At 39.1% G+C, this 23,166-nt stretch overlaps 1 protein-coding gene and 1 long non-coding RNA gene across 3 annotated transcripts in view; one reads left to right on the top strand and one right to left on the bottom strand.

Annotated features, from left to right (window-relative positions):
• Positions 1 to 23,166, top strand: part of si:dkey-119f1.1 (uncharacterized protein LOC557127 homolog) — a 175,144-nt gene that overhangs the window by 83,184 nt on the left and 68,794 nt on the right. For both annotated transcript variants that reach the window (XM_036563109.1, XM_036563108.1), the window contains exons 18-19: positions 15,266 to 15,401; positions 15,995 to 16,075. In XM_036563109.1, coding sequence (XP_036419002.1) covers positions 15,266 to 15,401; positions 15,995 to 16,075 — 217 coding nt within the window. The remainder of the gene's footprint in view (positions 1 to 15,265; positions 15,402 to 15,994; positions 16,076 to 23,166) is intronic.
• On the bottom strand, positions 17,479 to 18,321 carry LOC118802677. The gene is made up of 3 exons (XR_005006766.1): positions 18,055 to 18,321; positions 17,728 to 17,979; positions 17,479 to 17,532 (listed from the first exon to the last, which is right to left on the bottom strand). It is a non-coding gene; the product is annotated as an uncharacterized LOC118802677 (long non-coding RNA).

Here is a 23,166-nt window from a genome sequence, read left to right as displayed (position 1 = left end):
TATGTATGTATCAAATTTGATCATAATCAGAGCATCACTGATGGATTTATAGTCACTTGTGTCAGAATAAGCCAGGCTGAACTGATTGGTTCATATCTTAGCAGTAATCCATGCTTAAAAGGCAGGATTTTTAAAATAATTATTCACCTTGAGACTTCACTGTTTTGTAAGACCAAGTTTGAAAATGTTTTTAGAAAAGACTAAAATATTCCAGGCTCTGTGAAATGCGTAACATTTAGAACAATTCTTTGTCAAAAGATAAATACAGTAAAGCATGTGATTCTCTGTTTTCAATTTGCAGTTACTGCTTAAGCTCCCTCTAGTGGCCAGACAAATATAACCATTCCTGATTCTTTGACCAAGATGGGTTTGTCAAATTGCTATATTTTCTGTGCAGTTTTGGAACATACATATATTTATAAAGTTTACGTGTTAAAGAGATTTGCGGTTTGAAACCATTCGTGTTTCTACATTTCAATCATAGAAAGAAACAATGACATACAAATACATTAGCACATGATTAACCATCACAGGGAGCTATGAAGACCAATTTAAACAAAAGTCAAGTCAAAGTTTATTTAAATAGCGCTTTTTACAACAGGTGTCGTCACAGAGTAGCTTTACAGAAAAATCCAGGCCCAAGCCCCCATGAGCAAGCCAATGGCAAGGAAAAACTCCGTAAGAGCAAGAGGAAGAAACCTTGAGAGGAACCAAGACTCAAAAGGGGAAACCCATCCTCCTCTGGTTGACACCGGATGGCAAACAGCATTAGTATAAAATATTAGAATACAAAACGGGGAAACAGGTGGAGCAAAGGTTAATTAGATTAGTTTATGCAGCAGCAGCATGATCATTAGGAGGGTTAGTTCATGCAGGTGAGATTTGCACAGCTTTGTATAGCGTGAAGCTCCATGGTGGTCAAAACGGTACAAATTAGCCAATGGAGATGGAGCTCTGGTGGTAACAGCTCTGGTGGCTCCCATGTGGCGACTCAGGCAAACGTTGCTCAGGGGCTCAAATAAAGGGAGAGAAAGAGAGAAATTGATTAACAAGACAGGTCCATTTATTGAGAGATATTAGAGAGTAATAAGGCAAACAACTGATATTAGCAAAATGCTTGTGCAAACAGTTTTGAGTCTAGTTTTAAATGTAGAGAGAGTGTGTCTGAGTCCCGAACAGAGGTCAGGAGATGATTCCACAATTTTGGGGCTACGTAGGAAATTGCTCGACCACCTGCTGTGGTTTTTCTAATTCTAGGAACTGTCAGCAAGCCGTTATTTTGTGAGCGGAGTGTATGTTTGGGTTCGTATGACTGAATTAATTCAAGGTACTGTGGGGGCAGGCCATTTAATGGTTTATACTATAAGAGAAGGATCTTATACTCTACACGAAATATAACAGGTAGCCAGTGTAGTGACAACAGGATTGGGGATATATGGTCAAACTTTTTGGTCCTTGTAAGGACTCTAGCAGCTGCATTCTGGACCAGTTGGAGCTTATTTTGTAACGTATTGGAGCTTATAGCTAAAATGGTGTTACAGTAGTCCAGTCTGGAGGTTATAAAAGCATGCACCAGCTTTTCTGCATTGTTTATGGATAGAATATTACATAGTTTAGCAATGTTATGCAAGTGAAATAAAGCGGTTCTAACGATGTTGCATACATGTCTATCAAAAGAGAGACTGGAATCGAAGATGATGCCTAGATTTTTTACAGTGGTGCTTGGAATGACTATGTGGCCATCTAAATTTAGTACAAATTTGGAGAGTTGAGATCTTGCAGTTTTGAGTCCCAAGTAGTAGGACCTCAGTTTTGTTAGGATTAAGAAGAAGGAAATTGTTGGTCATCCAGCTTTTGATATTTTTGACATATTTTTCAAGTTTATTTAGATTCAGAGCCTCCTTTAATACCAACCACATTTTCCAGCCTATCAAGGATAGGTTGATAGTATCAAATGCCGCACTGAGATCTAGAAGGACTAGTATGCAAATATGGCCACTATCGAGAGACACAAGGAGATCATTTACTACTGTAGTTAATGCCGTTTCAGTATTGTGAAAGGGCCTAAAGCCAGACTGAAACATCTCATGGAGAGTTTTCTTGTAGATAGGAGCACAGTTGATGACCACGTTTTCTTTGCAAAGAAGGGGAGATTGGAAATTGGTCTATAGTTGGCGAGTTCAAAACTTGATGTGCTTTCTGAGATGATGGTTTCATACATTGTTTCCAAAATTGGTCATAATCTGAGCAAAATTTATAGCCCCTTAAGTCAGAAAATGCAAGGCTGAACAGTTTAATTTATGTCTTGCTGCCATTTTGTACATTTAATGTTAAGATTTTTTTTAAATAATTATCTACCCACTGATTGTTTTAAGACCAGGTTTGAAGCACTTTGATTAAAATCCACAAACTAGTCAAAAATCAAATTTTTCAAACATTGAACTGTAGAAAAACTTTTTTTTTTTTGAAAGACTTCAATTTGATAAAATTTCAGTCTCATTGTAAGGCATGTTTTGAAATAATTCCAAGTTAAAATTTATAGGGCTTATTCTTGTTTTTATTGACTAGCGCCACCTCATGGCCGATCGAGGTCAAACTTGACAGACTATTAGAGATTGCCTATGTGGACATGTCTTTCAATTTTTCTGGTGATTGGCCAAAGCTAAGCCACCCAAAAGCCGGTTGAAAACTTATTGGCCAAAGGTAGCCATATTTGTCCAATGATTTAATTTGTCCTTAACAAGTCACTTATTTGATTGTTACAGTGCCCATTATTGAATAATCATGTGGGGTAAAATACTTTTAAGTTAATGAGAATTGGCCAATACAATCCTGATCTGTAGCCATTTATGTGAATTAAGCTAAACCTAGAAGGACTTAATTGGCATGTGGTGGCCATACTGTTTACAAATATCCAAATGTTTTAAATGCTTCTTCACCTCCAGACTCCTTTGAGATCAATATTATGTGGATGATTTCTTGAAAAACCTCAGACTAGTGAAAAATGTGCCATATTTTGTCAGTTATGATGAGCAATATGAGGGCTGAGCTAAATAGAACCAGTGGAATAAACCAAGGATTACATAGAAGCAAGCATTTTGACTGCATGACTCACGGTTCAGGAGATAAGGACACCATCACACGAATTAGGGGTCAGTTTACTTGCCTGAGTAGTCGGGGCGGGATACTACAACTATCGTCCAAACTTGGTGTTTCAATTACTTAATAATTAATAATAATAATAATAATAATAATTTTATTTATATAACACTTTTCATGCCAGTGGCAGCTCAAAGTGCTTTACAGACAGGTGATAAAACATAGTTATAGAAAAGATCATTAGTACTTAATTAGAATCAGAAGAAAATGCAGAAGATTAAATTGCAAGACAAACACCACGAGACATTCAGTTTTAGTTAAATGCTAATTTAAAGAGATACATTTTTAGGTGCTTCTTAAAAGTGAGCACTGAGCTTGACTGTCTAAAAAAAGGTGGAATTGAGTTCCACAGTTTAGAAGCATAATAACTGAAAGAGGCCTCTCCATGTTTTCTGTATTTTACAGAGGGTATCTGTAGAAGGCCACTATCTGCAGATCTTAGTTTGCGTGCCGGAACATAAACAGACAGACACTCTGTGATGTAAGCAGGTGCTAGGTTGTTTTGAGCTTTAAAGACCAGTAGCAGAACCTTGAAATCTATCCTGACTGATACAGGCAGCCAGTACAGCTCTTTCAAAACGGGAGTGATGTGATCTCTCTTTTTTGTTTTTGTTAGGATGCGCGCTGCTGCATTTTGTGCAAGTTGTAAGGGATGTATAGTTTTCTTAGGAAGTCCAGCAAGAAGAGCATTACAGTAGTCAAGTCTGCTTGTAACAAATGCATGAACAAGTTTCTCTGGTCGCTCTGAGATAGAAAAGGCCGAACTTTAGCGATATTTCTTAAATAATAAAAAGCTACTTTAGTGACCATGTTTACATGTGGGGTAAAACAGAGCTCAGAGTCACACCCAGGTTTCGTACTTCAGGTTTGGTAGATGAAGCTAAAGAACAAAGTTTCTCAAAAATCATTTTTCTCTGAGTTTCTGTACCAACAATCAGTAATTCAGTTTTTTTCATGATTTAATTGTAGAAAATTTTGCGACATCCACTGAGAAATATCTGACACACAGCTGATTAGTCTGTCTACAGAGTCTTGATCTTCAGTAGGAATAGTAATGTATAACTGGGTGTCGTCAGCATAGCTATGAAAATTTATACTGTGTTTCCTAATAACATCACCTAGAGGTAGCATGTACAAAGAGAAAAGCAAAGGCTCTAAGACTGAACCTTGGGGGACTCCACAAGAAACGGCAAATCGTTTTGATGAATGATTTCCAAGTGAAACCATGAACTGCCTGTTACTTAAATATGATTTAAACCATTCTAAAACTGTGCCTGAGAGGCCAGCCCAGTATTCAAGACGCTGGAGTAAAATCTTGTGGTCAACGGTATCAAAGGCTGCACTAAGATCTAATAAAACCAAAATAGAAGGATTTTGTGCATCAGCGCTGAGCCTGAGGTCATTCATAATGCGAATCAATGCTCTGTACTATGGTTAGAACGAAAACCTGACTGAAACTTCTCATATAAATTGTTTGATATCAGATACGTATTTAGTTGTTTGAAAGCAACTTTTTCTAAGACTTTACTTAGGAAAGGTAGGTTTGAAATCGGTCTAAAATTTTTTTAGTATAGAAGGATCCATGCTACTCTTTTTTAGCAGAGGCTTCACCAAGGCAGTTTTGAAAGCATCTGGAAAAACACCTGTTGACAGAGAACAATTTACAATAGTTAAAACATCATTGTGAACACAATCAAAAACCATCTTAAGGAATGAAGTAGGAACAGGGTCAAGATCACATGTGGATGAACTTAGTTTGTTTAAAATAGTTGTGAGCTCCTCATAGTTCATAACAGAGAAAGATGTCATTACTGATGTAGGTGACCTATCAGGAACGTTATAGGAGCTTGTTTGTGTCTGCTGAGCTACACCCTGTCGTATCAGGTCTATTTTATTTTGGAAATGAATTGCGAACTATTCACAGATATTAGAAGATAAATTATCATTAAACGCACTAGCAGAGAAGTTAGGGTTAATTAGTCGGTCTATAGTGGAAAAAAGGATTTCGGTATTATTTTTGTGTCCATTGATTACACTAGAGAGATATGACTGTCTGGATATTTTCATAGCATTATTATAGACTGAGATCTGCTCTTTGAGAATATCATAGTGTACCTGCAGTTTAGTTTTCCTCCATAAGCGCTCTGATTTACGACTATTTCTCTTAAGCTGGCGTATTTCCGCATTCATCCATGGATTTTTAAGAGTGCGCCAGCTTTTCTTCCTTTTTATAGGGGCGAGAAGGTCAAGGCCTTCCCGTAGTCTAGCACTTAGATCGGAAACTAGATCATTACAGGAATGTAATCGTATCTGTATTTGCTGAACTATTATAAACAGTTTGAAACTTTTCAACTGTTTCTGAGTCTATGTAACGTGTTTTAAAGTAACTTTCAGGTACTTTCTTCTTTACTTCTAAATTGATTTGAAAGAAAATACAGAAGTGATCTGATAAGAAAACATCCGAGATTTTGGACACCTTTGTTTTTAAACCTTTAGTGATGACCAGATCCAAAATGTGACCTAGCTTGTTGGTAGAGCTGCCCACGTGCTGCTTCAAATCAAATGTCTCTAGAAGTCTAATGAATTCTAATGCATTACTATCTGAAGGACTATCGATATGTAAGTTAAAGTCCCCAGACAGAAGAATCTTATCATAGTTTGTGGACGCTACTGATAATAATTCCGCAATTTCTGACAAAAATTTACTATTTTGCTTCGGAGGTCTGTATATTACAATTATTAACACAGGTGTATCATTAAAAAGGTTGATGGCAACATACTCAAAAGACATGAATTCACCAATAGAGGTACTTTTGCAGATAGTCACTATTATAAATGCAGGCCACTTCTCCTCCTCGTCTTTTTAAGGTCTACGCAAATTAAATTATCAGGGTTATGACCGCGCACGTTTTTCTTTGATTTTTTAATTACACGGGGTTTGACGTTACAGTGATGTTTTTTGGAGCAAAATCTCCCTACACAACTAGCTTCTGTGTTGAGACAGCAGAAACAGAAAGGAATGGTAGCAGTTAAGGGGACATTGTCTATCTCATTAAAGGCACTTACCTGTCTCCTGATGATTCTACTTACCTGTCCGTTGTCTACTACATTTAAGTCCAGACAGGCCTTGTGTAGTACTTTCTCAATATTCCTGGATAAGATAACTGACCCGGCGGCTCGGGTGTAGTCTGTCCCTGCGGTAGAATGCCGGTCGCTCCCAGAAAACACTCCGGTTGCTCACGTAGCCGACGCCGTTGTTCTTACACCAGCCTTGGAGCCAGCAGTGCAGCGCGTAGAGCCTGCTGAATACCTCGCTTCCTCTCCGGTAGGTGGACAGCGATCCCGAGATGATGACCCTGGCTTTGGTTCTCTTCTTAACGTTGTCTAGAAGTAATCTGAAATGCTCCTTGAGGACTTTGCTCTGACGGGATGAGATGTCATTCACCCCTGCGTGAATTACAACGGTGCCGACGTCACCGTGTTTGCTCAGAGCCGCGGGAAACCACTTGGAAATATCCAAGACCCGGGCACCTAGAAAACAACAGACAGCCGAATTACTTCCAGCACAAGTTACTTTAAGATGTCTCACTATTGAATCTCCAATTATAATAACACTCTCCTGACTCTCTCTCCGAGGCACTAAAACAGGTGACGAGCTGAGGGCTTCGAACCGGTTACTGGAGGTGAAGCTCGGTGGGGGAGGAATTGGTGAAAACCTTCTCTTCCCCTGGCCACGCTGGCGTTCCCAACCCTGCTCCGGCGCGGGCGTGAAGGCGGGCAATCCTGGTGTTAAACATGGTAGTAGTGATCCATCCGGTGGAGTAGAAGTCGCCACCGGGCTTGGTCTGGAAACAACCGTGTAGGACGCGTCCCGGGTTGCTTCCAAACAGGTTTTCCACTCGTGGAGCTCGGTCTGGCGCTTTAGGAGAGCCCTGATCTGCTGATCCAACTGCAGCAGCTCCCTGCTCAGCGTCCAGAGCTCGCGTTCAGTGGCGGCCGCCATTTTGTCAGCGTCCAAACAGAGAAATAAGGGTTAGTTAGAACTGAAAACAAAAAACAACATAGTAAGGGTAACGCAATAAGACACAGAATAGGTATTTAGTCAAAGCAGATAACCAGAAGGGTTAAAAGCAAGATTAAAGAGCAAAAGATAACAGTAAACGAGCAAACCCAAACGTGCGATACGTGCGACCTGTTCAGTCAAAATTGGCGTCAGCCTTGCACATGCGCAATTCAAATCAGTTTACAGCTGTGACTTGGTGTCTTCTCCCCCATCAGTTTTAGGGAACAAAGAAAATAATAACAATAATAAGAAGAAATATAGCTGCAAGTGGCAACGAGTGGGTCCAAGCATGCATCAGCCCATTTAGGCCTAATAGGCAACCATAGTGAAAAGTACAGTGTGCCAAACAAAGTTAAGCCAAAATACCCCACAGTGAGTGAAATTAACATGTATTTACAAAGTTATTCGGGTCAGTGAAGTGAATCAAATGGCACCACGTGTTTTTCTGTAGACTTTGTAATAACCTTTTTGTAGCATTTTTGCTGAATTTTAATGTTTTTGAGTGCTAAGGCGCCCCCTTAAGGCCAATCTGGACCAAATGTTGCAAACTGTTGCTAATCTGAGTCTCAATTTATGCAAATACCTGAAGTTTTGAGATGATAGGACCAAAGACTGATGAGTTATAGCAAATCAAGCTAGCATTGCCACGGCCGCAGTGATAAATCGATAAAGCAACACCATGTTGAATGAAAAAGGCAACGTTAAGCCTGTCAAAATCCTGCTGAATGCTTATTGGCTGATGCCGGCCATACATTTAAATGTAACAAATGTGTTCTTAGGGATTCACTTATGCACAGTCCAGTAGATACTGCATGCCAAGTTTCAGCTTGATTGGATGCACGGATGCTGAGAAACAGATAATTGGTAATTACCCTGCCCCCTAATGATGTATGCCCACCAAAATTGATAGGCCATCACAGAATTTTCTTCTGAATTTGTCTGTCAAGTTTCAATGTTTTGGGCTGAAGCATTCTCGAGTTATAGAGTTTTAAATGAATTTTTAATTATGTCAGAAGGGTTAATTAACATATGGCAGCCATACTGTTTACAATAGTCAGCATGTTTTTGATAATTATTGATGTTCAGTCTCTTGTGAATTGTGGGATATCAATTACATAAGGATCGGGCGAAAAACTGAAGGACTAGTTCGCGTATTAGGTTTTGCGTATTATGCAAATTAGCAAAAAATCTAAGTGGGTGGAGCTAAATGGTCCAAATTCCAAAGTTGTTTGTCTTGACCCAAGGAATCAGGAATTCCTGAAGAATTTTGTCTCTACACATTTTGATTTAGGAGTTATGAAGCAAAACTTATTTTTTTTGCTCTGTAGCGCCCCCTTTGGCCAGTCAGGCTCATTTTTGTTGCCTGGCAAGATGCACACAAAGTACGCCTACCCACCAAGTGTGGTGTCTCTAGGACTTATGGTCTCTTCTCCACAACACGTTTTTCAGGAGAAAAAGAATAATAAGAAAAATGTTAGCAAAAACAATAGCGTCCTACGCACATGAGTGCTTGGACCCTAAAAATCCTAGCAAAAGCAATAGGGTTACATGCACCTATGGGTTCTTGGACCACTAATTTGAAAAATCCTAGCAAAAGCAATAGAGTTTCATGCACCTCTAGTGCTTGGACCCCTAAAATAATATGCCATAACTTTTGTCCAGGCCCCATTTAATTTTTTCCCCTATATTTGTAATTGTCCCCCTCTGCTATTTACATTCATGACCTTTATGCCGTTTACCAGATTCCCTTATTAATCAATCAATCAATCAATCAATCAATCAGTCAACCTATTTAAACTCAGAATGCATTGAGGGAGACCCTCATTTACAATGTAGCCGAGCAGTACAGAAATCAATCGCCAGTAAGCGCTTTATAGATAAAAAGAAGCCAATCTGTCTCCCGACGCTATTTTCTCAACTACTTTTTTTTTTTTTTCCTTGTGTGCTTTGGGAAACATACCTTGTTACGATACAGGGAGCCAAGTTTTTCTCAGTTTACATGTAAGTTTGTTAACATGTTGTTTAAAAGTGCATTTGTCATCTAGTCATATGGCATGGTATTTGTACTCATTAATTATTTCAATGTCATATGCTTTCAGGGTTGTGATTTTAAAAATACTAAAATCAATGTTAGAGGCTCTGGAAAACACGATAAATGTATTTTTTCAACATTTAAGACTAGTTTATGGTTGCAAAAAGCCGACTGTAGGACATTAAAAGAATGACGCATTTTATCCACTGCAATACCAATATAGTCAGCCGGGCAGTACAAGATAGTGTCATCAGCATTTAAGTGTACTTTGCAGTCAACAATTGAGGTGGCAATGTCATTTATATAAATATTTAACAATATTGGTCTGAGGATCGAACCTTGAGGGACCCCCCTTTGTTATTGGATGTTGCACTGATTTACTTTGTTCCAGGGCCACACGTCTATCGGAGAGAGTTTCTAATCCAGTTAGTAGCCCTGAGATTGAAAAACCAATATTTTATAGACTTTTAAAAAGTAGGGAATTATCAACTGTATCAAAGGCTTTAGAGAGATCATTGAAATGCTGCAAATTGTTTCTTTTTATCCACTAAAAAGATTGTCTAAAATGAGAGCAGCCACAGAGATTATGCTGTGCTTTTCTCTGAAATCAGATTGGTAGTCTGGTAACATTGAATTTCTATGGAGAATGTCTTGAGTTGATCATTCACTAAGGTTTCTAAGATCTTGGCTAAGCATGACAATTTTGAGATGGGTCTATAGTTATTAAGATCAGAGGCATCACCTCCTTTTTGAAGTGGAGTTATATGTGCTGTTTTCCAGATGCTGGGAATTCTGCTTGATAAAAAAGATTAAAATATATGTAATGTTCTAAAAAATCAGGCTTACAAGCCTTAGAAAAAGGGGTCCAAACTGTCCTCTCATGTATTTTTTTTAGTGTTAATGGTGTTAAGTGCTTTGGCCACTGATGGAGGAGAGAAAGGGTGAATTGTAAAGAGACCATGTCTTATCATTGAGAGGTGTTTCTGTGTTATTAATTTAAAATAAATGTCCAGCAGCTGCAAGAGAGTATTAAATGCTTGGCTAATCTCCCTCTAAACTGTTGATCGTTAAGTACAATATGATTTAGAATGGGTATTGGTTTGTTATTGAGCAAATTAATTGTCTTCCAGAATTTGGAGGAGTTTGTGGCTGAGTTTATAAGGAAGTAGAATTCTGCTTTAGCTTTTCTGATGTAAGAAGTACATTTATTTGTTAGCTGCCTAAAGGTAAGCCAATGGTCTCTGACACCATGTCTTTTAGTTAGGGCCCATGCTTTATTTCTTGTATTGAACAAGGAAGATATTCCTGATTTGAACCAGGGTTTTGATCTATATCTGATTCTCACGTTTTTATAGGGGAGCATGCTTGTTTACCACTGACAGGAAAGCTTTGCAAAAATGGCCTAGCGCTAAATCAATATCTGTGATTCAGGGATGGGGGAGTAGCTAAGTAGCGCGCTACTTTTAGTAGTTAACTCCAAATTTTTGTAGCTAATAGTTGTAGCCACTACAGTTTTATGAAATGTAGCTAATAGCTGTAGCGCCTACAAATTTTTGTATAGCTATAGCGATAATTTTCGCTACAATTTCGCTACAGGCAGTCTGCGCAAAATGTGAACCACAGAACGCGGTCGTTAACTGGGCTAGAGGCGATTGTGCAATCCTGACTGAGCCGCGGACAGCTTGAGCAAACGGTCACGCGCTGGCCCCATGCGCTGATCACCCCTCACTAGTAGGCTTAACTCAGGGGTCGGCAACCAAAATGTTAAGGAGAGCCATTTTGTCCTTTCAACAAAAATGAAACCACCTTGGGAGCCACAACATTTAATGTCCGTTTTACTTTTTTATTGTGAAAACTCTGTTAGAACTGTGTGTTATAACAACTTTACAGCCAAGGAGGATTAAGTTATTTTACCTAAAAATCTAGTTCTGCTGTGGAGCCGCAGCAGCTCTGCAGCAGTGGAGAGATTATTTAGCTGCGCAGGCCTAATTCTCACCTCAAACAGAGTCAGGGTCACTGATGAGAATTTTGAGGCTAAAGTGTTGTTGAAGTTTAACAAAGGACTCTGAATGTCATGTCTATACATATCTTGCTGAAATGTTTAAAATAGAGCAGTTTTATTTCAACAGTTGACAGTGCTTTGCACAAAGTTGTTTGGTTTGTATATGGTTAATTTTTTTGATGGAAAAACATGGAATGATTGACTTTGTTTTTAGTCTAACTTTTTGTTGGATATCACGCCTTTGGTTGTGCAAGTTTGATTGTTGGTTACACTCAACCTTACTTTTTGGTGATCTTTTTGTATATTTGCAGCTTTTCAATTGTGTGTTTCTTTCTGGCACACGATTAAATGCAGTGTCTTGTTCAGTCTTTCAGTTGGGCTTGTTTGGTGTGTCACAAACATTCTGACAATCGCGTTCTTAAAGTAGCTAAAAAGTAGTGCACTACTTTAGCTAAAAAGTAGCCACTACTTTTTCTGGAAAAGTAGCTAAATTGTAGCTAGCTACAAATTTTGGGAAAGTAGCTAACTACTCATTTTTCAGTAGCTATCCCAACCCTGCTGGGATTTCAGAGGTGTAGCGGATGTCACTGAGCGCCAGGTCATTTAGGAGTGCTTTATTGTACTAGTGCTTCTGAGGCATCTGATAGGGCAGTGGACCCTAAAACCAGGGTCAAAAACACATATAGAAGTAATTTAATCAGGCCTGTTGGATAAAACTAAATCTATTAGGGTCACATAAGTTAGATAATGTTGATATCTGTAATTAGTTGCATTAGCGACAGATTTCCACATACTTCCTTCAAGTGATCAGATGCATTAGTTAGCCAGTTCAGATTAAAATCACCTAGGATCAGTATTTCTGAGTTGATGTATGGATTTAAAAGTTCAGCTAAATCATCTACAGTATGAGAAAGCGCAGAAGGAGGTCTATAGATCGCAGCTACCATGAAGCTGTGTCCTGTGCACACCTGTAAAGCTAAAAGCTCAGAACATTTTTTTAGATAATGAATTAAGAACTTTTACTTGAATAACAGATTTGATGTAAATAGCCACTCCACCACCCCTTGCTTTCCTATCAGCTCTGTGTAGATTATAACCAGGCAGGGCTACCTAAGTTGGACACACATTCTTTTAACCAGGATACAATCAAAACTACAATATATAACCAGGTGACCAGGATGGCTTAATGCTGAGAAGATTAGCTGGGTTGATAAAATTTCCTTTCTGCTTTGTTCCCTTGTTTGAGTGGCTGATCCTAGGTAGAGTGGTAGTGACCACATGGATAGCTAAGTACTTACTTCTTGTTTCAGGTAGTCATTTGCGGTTAAGAACCGCAAAACTCTGTTAAAAAAAAATAAAAATTCTGGGGCTTGGGCCAGAGATAAAAAACCTTTTGCCATAGTTTCTGAGTGAGTTAAATAGCTGTGTATGCCTATGTGTATAATCACACAGTGAACGTTTGAGTGCTTAGCAAAAGGCTGGGGAGCTGCTGTGTAATGTCATTTACCTTGGCACTTGAAAAGGAGTAGGTTATTGCCGAGTTTCTGTTGACGTATCTGTGATAGTCTCCAACAATCAGTGTGGACGATGGAGACTGCAGCTCGCAGCAGTGCTTGATGTAAATGCCTCCCATTGGCGTCACGTAGCGTGGTCCAGCGAGAAGGTCGTGCATTGCGCGTCTATCGTCAGCGTCCAGTGTCGAGGTGCATCGAGAAGGCTGCGTGTCGCCGTGCAGCGAGAAGGCTGTGTGTCGCCGTCCAGCGGTGGGGTGCGGTGAGAACGCTGCATGTCAGCATCCAGTGGTGCTGTCCGACGAGAAGGCCGCGTTGAAGAAGCCCGCGGTGGTGGTAAACTAAATGAATAAATGAACCTTGAAATTAAATGTTTATTGTAACTTTAAGCAGCACTGAAACCAAATAACCTTGCATATAGATTTGTACATTGTTTGTTTACTATTTCAGAAAATGAAGAATTTGTTGATGCTTCAGGGGAATGACCATTTTTTTTGAAGATTAATAGAAATCAAAGCATTGTCTTCAGTGACTTTCTACTGCTTTTTTCTTGCTAGTAGATTTTCTGTAATAACAGGAGATCTCTTATCTAAGGTACGTTCTTTAAGCTCTGAGCATAAATGACTCTGTAACCATTCCCAGACCTAAGTAAATTTTAGATTTGGTAAAGCTAGGCCTCCATTTTCTGTAGAATTTTGGTTTTTAACCTAGGTGTTTTACAGTACTAAATGAACCTCAAAAATGGTTTCTAAACTACCACTTTCTTAGATAGCCAAAGTGGTAACATCTGCATCAGGTAGAGAATTTTAGTTAGCTAATTCTCTATCTAAGAGAGAGGAATGTCATTCCACCAGCTCACCTTTGACAGGTTTGACAACAGGGGCTAAATCACGTTTCCATAAATCCTGTGAATTTGGTGAAATCTTTGTTCACAAGTAAGTAAAGTCTGTAATGAACTGTCTAAAAGGGAAGGATGCAAGGGAGTTATTATGCTATAAGAGAGTTATTGTCAGCACACACACACACGTGGCATACGTGGCATCTTTCCCTTTTTATGGTGAATAGGATTGTGCCACCGGCCTCACATGACTCATGTGCTTTGTGTTGGACACATGGCTTACCAGCCCACAACATATTATTAACTTTAATAAAAACAAGAATTAAAAAAAAAAGGAATCTCCTTTAAACAGTTATAACTGCATGATGACCTGTGCTGAAGTGATTTGACTTAAGTATATGTGCCTTTTTCATTCCAAAACCGGATCGTGAAAAAAAAGGTTTTGGTAATATAAGTCTAAAAAAAAAAGAGATTTGCTTTGTTTACCTGTTTCACCAACTAATTTCATAATCATATTTTAAACAAACAAAATAAGGGGTTCTTATGTAATTCTGCTGAAGCAACACAGTAGAACAGAAATGTCCTGAAGGATCTAAGGCAGACGAATGCAGACGAAGAGAAGCCTTTGTGTCTTTTATGCAAGGATTTTTTGTTTCAGTCAGACTTCAATAGGTCAGATGCATTCTGGACTAAAGGATCCTATTCAAGGGAATGAGAAATACCTGCCAAACTACAGCACAACTGTAATTGAGTGCAGGCCTGCGCAAGGACATGGTGGGCTGGCCTAAATCAAATGATTTAGCTACATCAGTCATGAATTGTATCTGACTGCAGATAATCTAGCCTACTTCAATATTCAGGCATAATGAACACATTTATTTAGGAAGTTAAAACATCATGAAACCGCAGGAACGGCTTAATGTGTACTTGCATGATTGTGAAAATCATCAGAATTAGAAGAGGAGGACCTGCAGCAAACAAAAAGAACAAATCAGGAGAGCAGGGGTGGCATTCACTCAAGCTAAAGGTGCCTCGCTACAATGGACACCGGCCACGTTCTGATCTACTTTGGCTCAGACACAGATTTTGTCATCCCTAATGCTTTCTGTTTGAAGAGTACTAAATTTTTGATGCTTCTGTCCACTGTCATGCTTTCTGAACTGTGCTCAGCCTCTTGGGCCTTGGGCCTCCCCTAATGGCAAGGCCCCTGAAAGCTTTACCCTTTTTCCTCCCTTTTAGGCAGCCCTGGTTGTGTGTAAAATTCTGTCATGAGTACTTTAGGCTGAAATGTTTATTTAGGCCTATAAAGTGAAATTTGAGCTTGTTTAGGATATTGCTTTAATAAACAAGGAAGCAAATAGGCAAATGTTTTGAAAATGCGATGACTTATTAAACTTGTAGCCGCATACTAACAATGTATATTAAATTGAATTTAACAAAGGAATTTTTTTGTACATTTAGTTTGCATCAAATATTAGTATGAAGAACATAAATTACAGTAGAGCTTATATTCCTATTTCTTTGTATACTGCTTCTTCACTCTTGAAATGAGTTGAATGTGTTTAATTTGCTCAGTGAGTGTCATTGGTGTATCACTGGAGTGTCACTCCACACAGTTTTGTAATGTTTCCATTTCTCCTATCACTTTCCCTCTCTTAAGGCATTTACAAGTGTCCTTGAGGACTCAAGAGGCACATTTTAAGGGTTTCAAGCAGCAGATTCGGGATGTGATCGACAACATTAATCAAAATGAAGCTCTGCTGAAGAGAGCCCTTGATGATCACAGAAGGGTCAAGGTATTTTTTTTAATATCTGACTTGCAAACCATGCAGCATTTCCATTTGAATATATTGCTTGCTGCATTTATGACAGCTCAGAAATTGGAACTTCCTACTACTTGCCTTAGAGTGGTCACACAGCCTCACCTGATTAAAGTCAGTGAAAATGAAAGCTCACAATATGTTATCACTTACCTGGCTGCTGTGTGAGTATAAAGAGCATGAACAATTGTAGTATAGAATGTACTACAGTATATAATAGTATAAAAAGCATTTCCACTGTAGATACAAATACCTTTTAGTTGTTTTAAAGTGGATTGTCATACTTCACCGTTAATAACTTTCAAAAATGGTATTAAAGTGCAGTTTGATGAAAAAATTTTCACAGAACAACTTAAGCACCCAGTTATCCAACTAAGAATCCCCTGTGTTTAATGAGCCTAAGGCATGTCATACACAAATGGAAGCTTGAAAGTTTACTTAAAAAACAATCTATCATTACTTTTGGTGCTAGAATGCATGTTGACCTTTATGCTGAACACACCTGACTAAAAGTATTTTTTGGGTTTTGTTGATTTGTTTGTTATTCCCTGCTGTCACTGAATCTACAGGATCAATGCCGAAAACTTCAGTTGGAGATGAATGACTTGTGTAATGTGGAAGAGCCACAGTCAGAGGACCTGAAGCCACTGGTAGCATTCTCATTTTATTGTTTATGGTGTTTTTACAGTTGTACTTGTAAAACCATTTCTAAATAACCATTATCATTACAGTAACATTCATTATTCTCAATAGTAAATTTCACTTAAAATGAATGGAAGGACCTGCACACATATTCAAACAGTAAAGAACCTTCACAGAATTACCCTGTCTTGCGAGGTGGTCCTTGTGATCATAAGGCCTGTATTTTGGATAAAATGTTTTTGAGAATTATTTTTTCAGTCCAGCCTCATACTTCAGATGAATCTAAACCAGAATAGATTTGCACTGAAGAAAAAACTGGCACAGGTATTTTTGGCTGACAATTAATTATATAAATGATTGCTTTTAATGATATAATTGTCTTTTCTTGTTTATTGTTTGCAACTATGAAAATGCAAGCCTAAAGTGGCCAAATTGGCTTATTAGCAACCTTACTTGCTAGCTGTGTTAAGTTAGTAGTTAACACTGGTTGTATTGTTAAATCAGTACTGATTTACATTTACATTTACATCATTTATCAGACGCTCTTATCCAGAACGACTTACAAAAATTGCTTTGTCTATCCAGAGAAAGTATCTTCGCTAGTTACCAATAGGTTAGAGAGAAAGCCAGTCCTAAGCTCAGATACTGCTAGAATCAGAAAGTCATTGACACCTAGTGAAAAAGGAACAGAGTTAAACACAGAGCAGTGCAATACAATACATAAGTGCTGTACAATACATTACAATCAATACTTAATTCAGTGCTCATTTAAGTGCTGTATAAACAGATGTGTCTTCAGTCTGCGTTTGAAGACAGCGAGAGACTCTGCTGTACGGACAGCCAGTGGAAGTTCGTTCCACCACCTGGGTGCCAGCACAGAGAACAGTCTTGATGCTTGCCTTCCGCGTGCCTTGAAGGATTGCGGGTCAAGCCGAGCTGTACTCGAAGCTCGAAGGGCTCGTGGTACAGTTCGAGATTTGACCATTGCCATCAAGTAGGGAGGGGCTCGTCCATTTTTGGCTTTGTAGGCAAGCATAAGCGTTTTAAATCTGATGCGTGCAGCTACAGGAAGCCAGTGAATCCCTGATGGCCTGCATTGGAAGACCAGTCAAGAGTGAGTTGCAGTAGTCAAGCCTTGAGATGACGAGACTGCACTAGCACCTGGGTGGCCTCTCGAGAGAGAGAGGGTCGGGTCCTCCGGATGTTGAACAGGAGAAATCTGCATGACCGAGTTAGGTTCGCAGTGTGAGTCGAGAACGATAACTGGCCATCCAGAACCACACCAAGACTTCTTGCCTCTACAGACAGGACAATCAGAGAGTTCTCGAATGAGATGGCAAGATCATGATGAGGACCTGTAGTTGCAGGGATGAATAGCAGCCCAGTCTTGCTAGTCTAGCTTCAGGTGGTGAGCTGCCATCCATGAAGAGATGTCAGACAGACATGATGAGATCCGACTGGAAACCTGGGTGTCAGAGGGTGAGAAAGAAAGCTTTAGTTGAGTGTCATCAGCATAAGAGTGATAAGAGAAGCCATGAGATAATATTACATTGCCAAGAGAGCTAGTGTAAAGAGAAAAGAGAAGAGGACCTAGCACAGAGCCTTGTGGGACACCAGTGGAGGGCCTGCATGGAGAGGATGTGGACCTTCTCCATGTTACCTAATAAGAGCGATCCTCCAGATAGGACTTGAACCACTTCCACGCAGAGCCAGTGATTCCAAGGTTGGTGAGGACATCCAGAAGGATTGTGTGGTTGACCGTGTCAGAAGCTGCTGAGAGGTCAAGAAGAATCAGGACAGATGACAGACTGGCTGATCTTGCTGTCTGGAGCTTCTCTGTCACTGCTATAAGAGCAGTTTCTGTTGAGTGCGCTGGTTTGAAGCCAGACTGGTTGGGGTCCTGGAGCTGGTTCTGTGTGAAAAAGAGAGACAGTTGATTATAGACTGCACGTTCAAGAATTTTTGAAAGGAAAGAAAGGAGTGATACCGGTCTGTAGTTGTTGACATCAGAGCTGTCAAGCGTGAGCTTCTTCAGGATGGGAAGTACTCTTGCAGTCTTCAAAGTTGATGGAACTTCACCTGATGACAAGGACTTGTTAATGAGAAAGACTGATTATGTATAGAGTTAAACAAAGCTACATGTTCTTCACAGAAGTAAAAATATTAGCAAAAACACTTATTCTACCAGCATACATGCTTATATGTTAGAAGTAGCTACATAGCTTACAAATCAACAAACATTACTCATTTACTGCGTTTACTGTTACTTCTTTTATTACATAAATTGGCCTCAACCCAACACATATTCAATTCACATTTTGTTTGTTGCAGTATAATATAACTGTGAAATATAACAACTGTGCGAAATGATTGCAGTCTGCTTAAATAATTGTGATCATGTCTAATAATTGCAGTCATCTCAAATAATTGCAATTAGAGGATTATGTATTAACTGTAACAGGCCTAGTGATTAAAACAAAAGCACTTGGATGGGATACATCCATGAGCTACGGATCATGATCAGTTTCAAAAGTGTTTAAGGTCTTGGAAAGAATAATTTACATTTATCAATCATCCAGAAAAGCACCACCCTCTGAAGGATTACTGAAAGTAACTTTTCTGAGACTGAAATCTTTTCTGCTTTTTATATTAGTAGGCTTCTGGCTATTTTTTGACTTAAAGATGACATTAGAGCTAGCCTGAATACTTCAGAAATACCAGATTTTTTTATTCAAAAGCTTAATTGATAAAAAAATATGACAAATTACAGCTGGTTTAGTTTGTAATGCATTGTAAATTCATGCCAGGCATCAACTCACTGTAGAGCACAAGAAACGGCATTGGCTTTTTCTTGGCCATTTGAAGCTGAAAGAGCAAAGATTCCTTAGAAAGAAATCACATATGTGGGATCACTTTAGTATATTGAACAATAAGAAAAAAATTTGCAATGAGGTCATTTAAAATCATTTGAATTACGTAAATTAACCCTAAATTTACTGGCCTGCTTCCAATCCACAGTGCCTCCAACTCAGCTCTGTCACATAACGTCAGATATGAATATCGGCTCTTTTTCTCTCTTTATTTTCAAATTAAATTTTATCAAATTTTACAGTAGGTTAAAAACTTTACAGCACAAACTGCAGATCTGTTGTTTTTTTTTTATTTTTGTTTTTTTTTAAACAAAACATTCACAGGTTTTTGTATTTAAAGAGTAACTACACCCTAAGACCTTTCATTAACAGGACAAAATGACAGCACTTAACAGAAATAAATCCTGGATACAAACTAGGATTTATTCCATGACCAAATTATGAATTCTCTTTTTAATCCCATGTTTTAACATGGACTCACAATTCCACCCGATGACTGAAGTAAGACATACCACACCATCGAAATTGAGTGACTCGCAAACACCTAAATGTCCATTTAATATGCATTCCAACTGCTATTTCTTTTTCTTTTTGTGGTTTTCCCTCATCACTTCTTTCATTCTGATATGATTGTTAAACTGCTACATCATCAGTAAGCTGTGCGATTATCCAGTTGATCAGTGATGTTTATGATACTTCTTTTCTATATAGTAATTATTCTAGAAACATCAGACGGTTACTAAGTTCATATACAGTGCCCTCCACAAAAATGATATAATGATTGAAAGGCCACAATTGTTGTCACCCCTAGAAATTCTTAAGAGTGAAATGTAAATAAAGTATATTTTCATTCATATTTAATGTTTTAAAGTTCATCTGAGCAATTAGGCACGCTTGAATGGTCAGGCATGATTTCCTGTTTTACTAGGGAATATATAAGAGACGAAACATAGACCACATGCTCTCAGTCATCCATCAATATGGGGAAGACCAGAGAATACAGCAGTGGTGTGCGACAAAAGGTTGTTGAGCTGTACAAATCAGGAAATGGCTACAATAAAATATCAGAACAGTTGAAAATGCCCATTTTTGCCATCAGGGTATTTATTAAGACATTTAAAATGGAAATGTTAAGAAGATGTTGGACATGTTAAGAATCTACTGGAAAGAGGACGCATGTCTTTACTGACCCAACGCACGGATGGATCCTAGATGGGGAATTGCAAAAATTAGTAAAGTCTTGGGGTCAGAATGCCTCCCAAACCACAAACACCACTTATATAACCATAAGTTGTTTAGGGGGTATAACTGCCATCAAGGTCAGTTATGTAGTTTGACTTCATAATCTAATCTTGTTAGTTAACATGAACATACACAGATCAGGCATAACATTATGACCACCTCCTTGTTTTTACGCTCATTGTCCATTTTATCAGCTTCACTTACTATATAGGTACACTTTGTAGTTCGACAATTACAGACTGTAGTCCATCTGTTTCTCGGCATACTTGGTACCTCCCTTTTACCCTGTTCTTCAGTGGTCAGGACCCCCATGGACCTTCACAGAGCAGGTACTAATTGGGTGGTAGATCAGCACTGCAGTAACACTAATGTGGTGGTGGTGTGTTAGTGTGTGTTGCTCTGGTCTGAGTGGATCAGACACAGCAGTGCAGCTAGAGTTTTTAAACACTGTGTCCACTCACTATCCACTCTATTAGACACTCCTGCCTTGTCAGTCCACCTTGTAGATGTAAAGCCAGAGACGATGGCTCATCTGCTGCTGCACAGTTTGTGTTGGTCATTCTCTAGTCCTTCATCAGTGGTCACAGGACGCTGCCCACAAGACGCTGTTGGCTGGCTATTTTTGGTTGGTGGACTATTCTCAGTCCAGCAATGACATTGAGGTGTTTAAAACTCCAGCAGCACAGCTGTGTCTGATCCACTCAGTCCAGCGCAACACACACTAACACACCACTACCACATCAGTGTTACTGCAGTGCTGAGAATGATCCACCACCCAAATAGTATACTTGCATGTTAGCATGCTCTGTGCACTGCGACGAGAAGCAGAGCACACAATAAGCTTCACAGAGGATATTTTATGTTGCATTGCTGTGTAATAAGGTTTATGAAGATTGAAATGAAGTGAAGACTCGTAAAAGCTTAAATTTTCCTCTCTTTCCCTTTTTGTGTGTTAACGTAGCCAAATAGGTGGGCAAGGTTTTGTGTACATTTCGACATTATGCTTATAGATATGGAGTAGCCGTCAGCTAATATGCTAGTGGAGTTCATGTAACATGATATCACATCCGTGTTTTCATGAATGTTCAGCAAGCTAATTATACGTAAGTTTAACGGCATTGGTTGAATTGAATTTTGTAAGCTATATTTGTGTTGTAAGATCTGTTTTAATGGTTATTCTCTACGTTGCCGTGTTGGAATGCTGCTGTGTTGCACTAGATGCATTTCATGATTTGTGTATTTTATTCATATAGTTCTCATGGCATGTTTGACGGCATGGACATGTAGTTTAAGTACTTTAAACTCAAAGAATGCAACTACAGGGAGAACTCAACCTGCTCAACATGAGGTGGATCTGCACCTGCTGTTGACTGGGCTGCAAGCAAGTTTTCCAGTGTTTCATAGCATCGAACAGATAAGACTATACATATACCAGTAACCTAAGCAAGTGGCAAGCACAGTCCGGAAGTATTGCATGTTTAATCCGACTACAACTAACACATGTAAAACAGGTAAAATGTTAAGAAATGGAGTAGCCTTGTCAACTTTAAAGTGATGCTGTAAGTGCTAAAAGGGTGAAGTGTTCTGGTGTTATGTACAAGTTCAAGTCATTGCTAATTCCACTATAGTTGTTTACTGCTAAGCAATTCTGAGCATTAATGATATCTAACGTAGTATAACTGCTGGAGGAACATAATTTCACTCCACTGTGTACTTGTACACAGATGGACTGACAATGAAAGCCTCTTGACTTGACTGAGTATTGTGAAGGGACTTGTTGACACACTAAAAACACGAGTCATTCTACGGTGAAGCTGTAAAGTTACAGCAGCAGTCTACAACCCTTAACAAAGCATCTTTAGGCATAAACCCTTCAAGAGAGACTGAGGTAGGTGTAGAGACTCAAGCCGCTGCAGAAGAAGGACTATGAAGAAGCCAGAGAACCCAAAGACTTGCTAAAAAGGGACAAGGAATCGTAAGAGGGTAAATCTAAAAGATGAGCATTGCTTCACAATTACTTACAACAAATGGAAAGCCTTTGCTGAAGAGTCTAAAAGGGGACTCGACAGACATCTCATCAGTGAGAGCTTACAAGACCTCATGACCAAGATTTGCTGTGCTTCAAGAGATGCGAGTTTATGAGGACTTACGCCAGTACATTACCCTTGATTGAGAGACTCGCAGGTGAGTACATACTTGTGATGCTGTCTCGAGGCACACCTTAAATGTGGATGAAACTGTCTTGAAAAGAAAGATGAAAGTCTTAAAAGAAAAGGAATGTGAGAAGCAAGAGCTTGAGAAACTTGAAGCTGAGAACAGACAGGGGCTTGCACTACAAAAAGGAGAAAATGCTGCAAGACAAAATGCGTTAGAAGAGAAGTGCAGGCAGATTAGAGACAGTTAAAAAGAAATGATACTGCAAGTGTATGAAAAAGAAGTGAGCTTAGACGAGGAGATATCAGTGTTGCTCCATGACTGCAAGCCTAAGCGGAAGAAACCTGCACCTAACTCAAAGGGACTATAAGTGCATCACGTGGTGCCACCACAACATGCCACATATATACGACCTGGTATGATGCCACAGACTGCCACAAGGGGGCAACCTATCACTAATGCTCACCAGGGGCATAGTACAATAGCATTTGCCAAAGCAATAGCAAAATCCATCAATGTGAGCTGTGTCCCAGTTCCAGAGCCTGCTGTTTTCAGTGGTGACCAATTAAGGTAAAAGGCCTGGAAGATGTCTTTATAAACATCGATAGACAGGAAGACTATTCCAGTAAATGAGAAGTTTACTTACCACAAGTATGTCTTTGGATCTGCAAAGAAGGCCATTGAGAGTTATTTCCAGTTAGGCACAGAAGCAGCCTACCATTCAGCATGGGACATCCTGGATGAAAGATATGGAAGCTTTTTTGTGATAGCTAAAGCTTTCAAGGATAAACTCACCTCATGGCCATAGATAGGACCCGAGGACAGCGTTGAAC

Source organism: Colossoma macropomum, unplaced genomic scaffold, assembly GCF_904425465.1.
Source record: "Colossoma macropomum unplaced genomic scaffold, Colossoma_macropomum, whole genome shotgun sequence".
NCBI lineage: Eukaryota > Metazoa > Chordata > Actinopteri > Characiformes > Serrasalmidae > Colossoma > Colossoma macropomum.
Note: the sequence above shows the minus strand (reverse complement) of the source record. Positions and strands in the feature narration are given on the sequence as shown.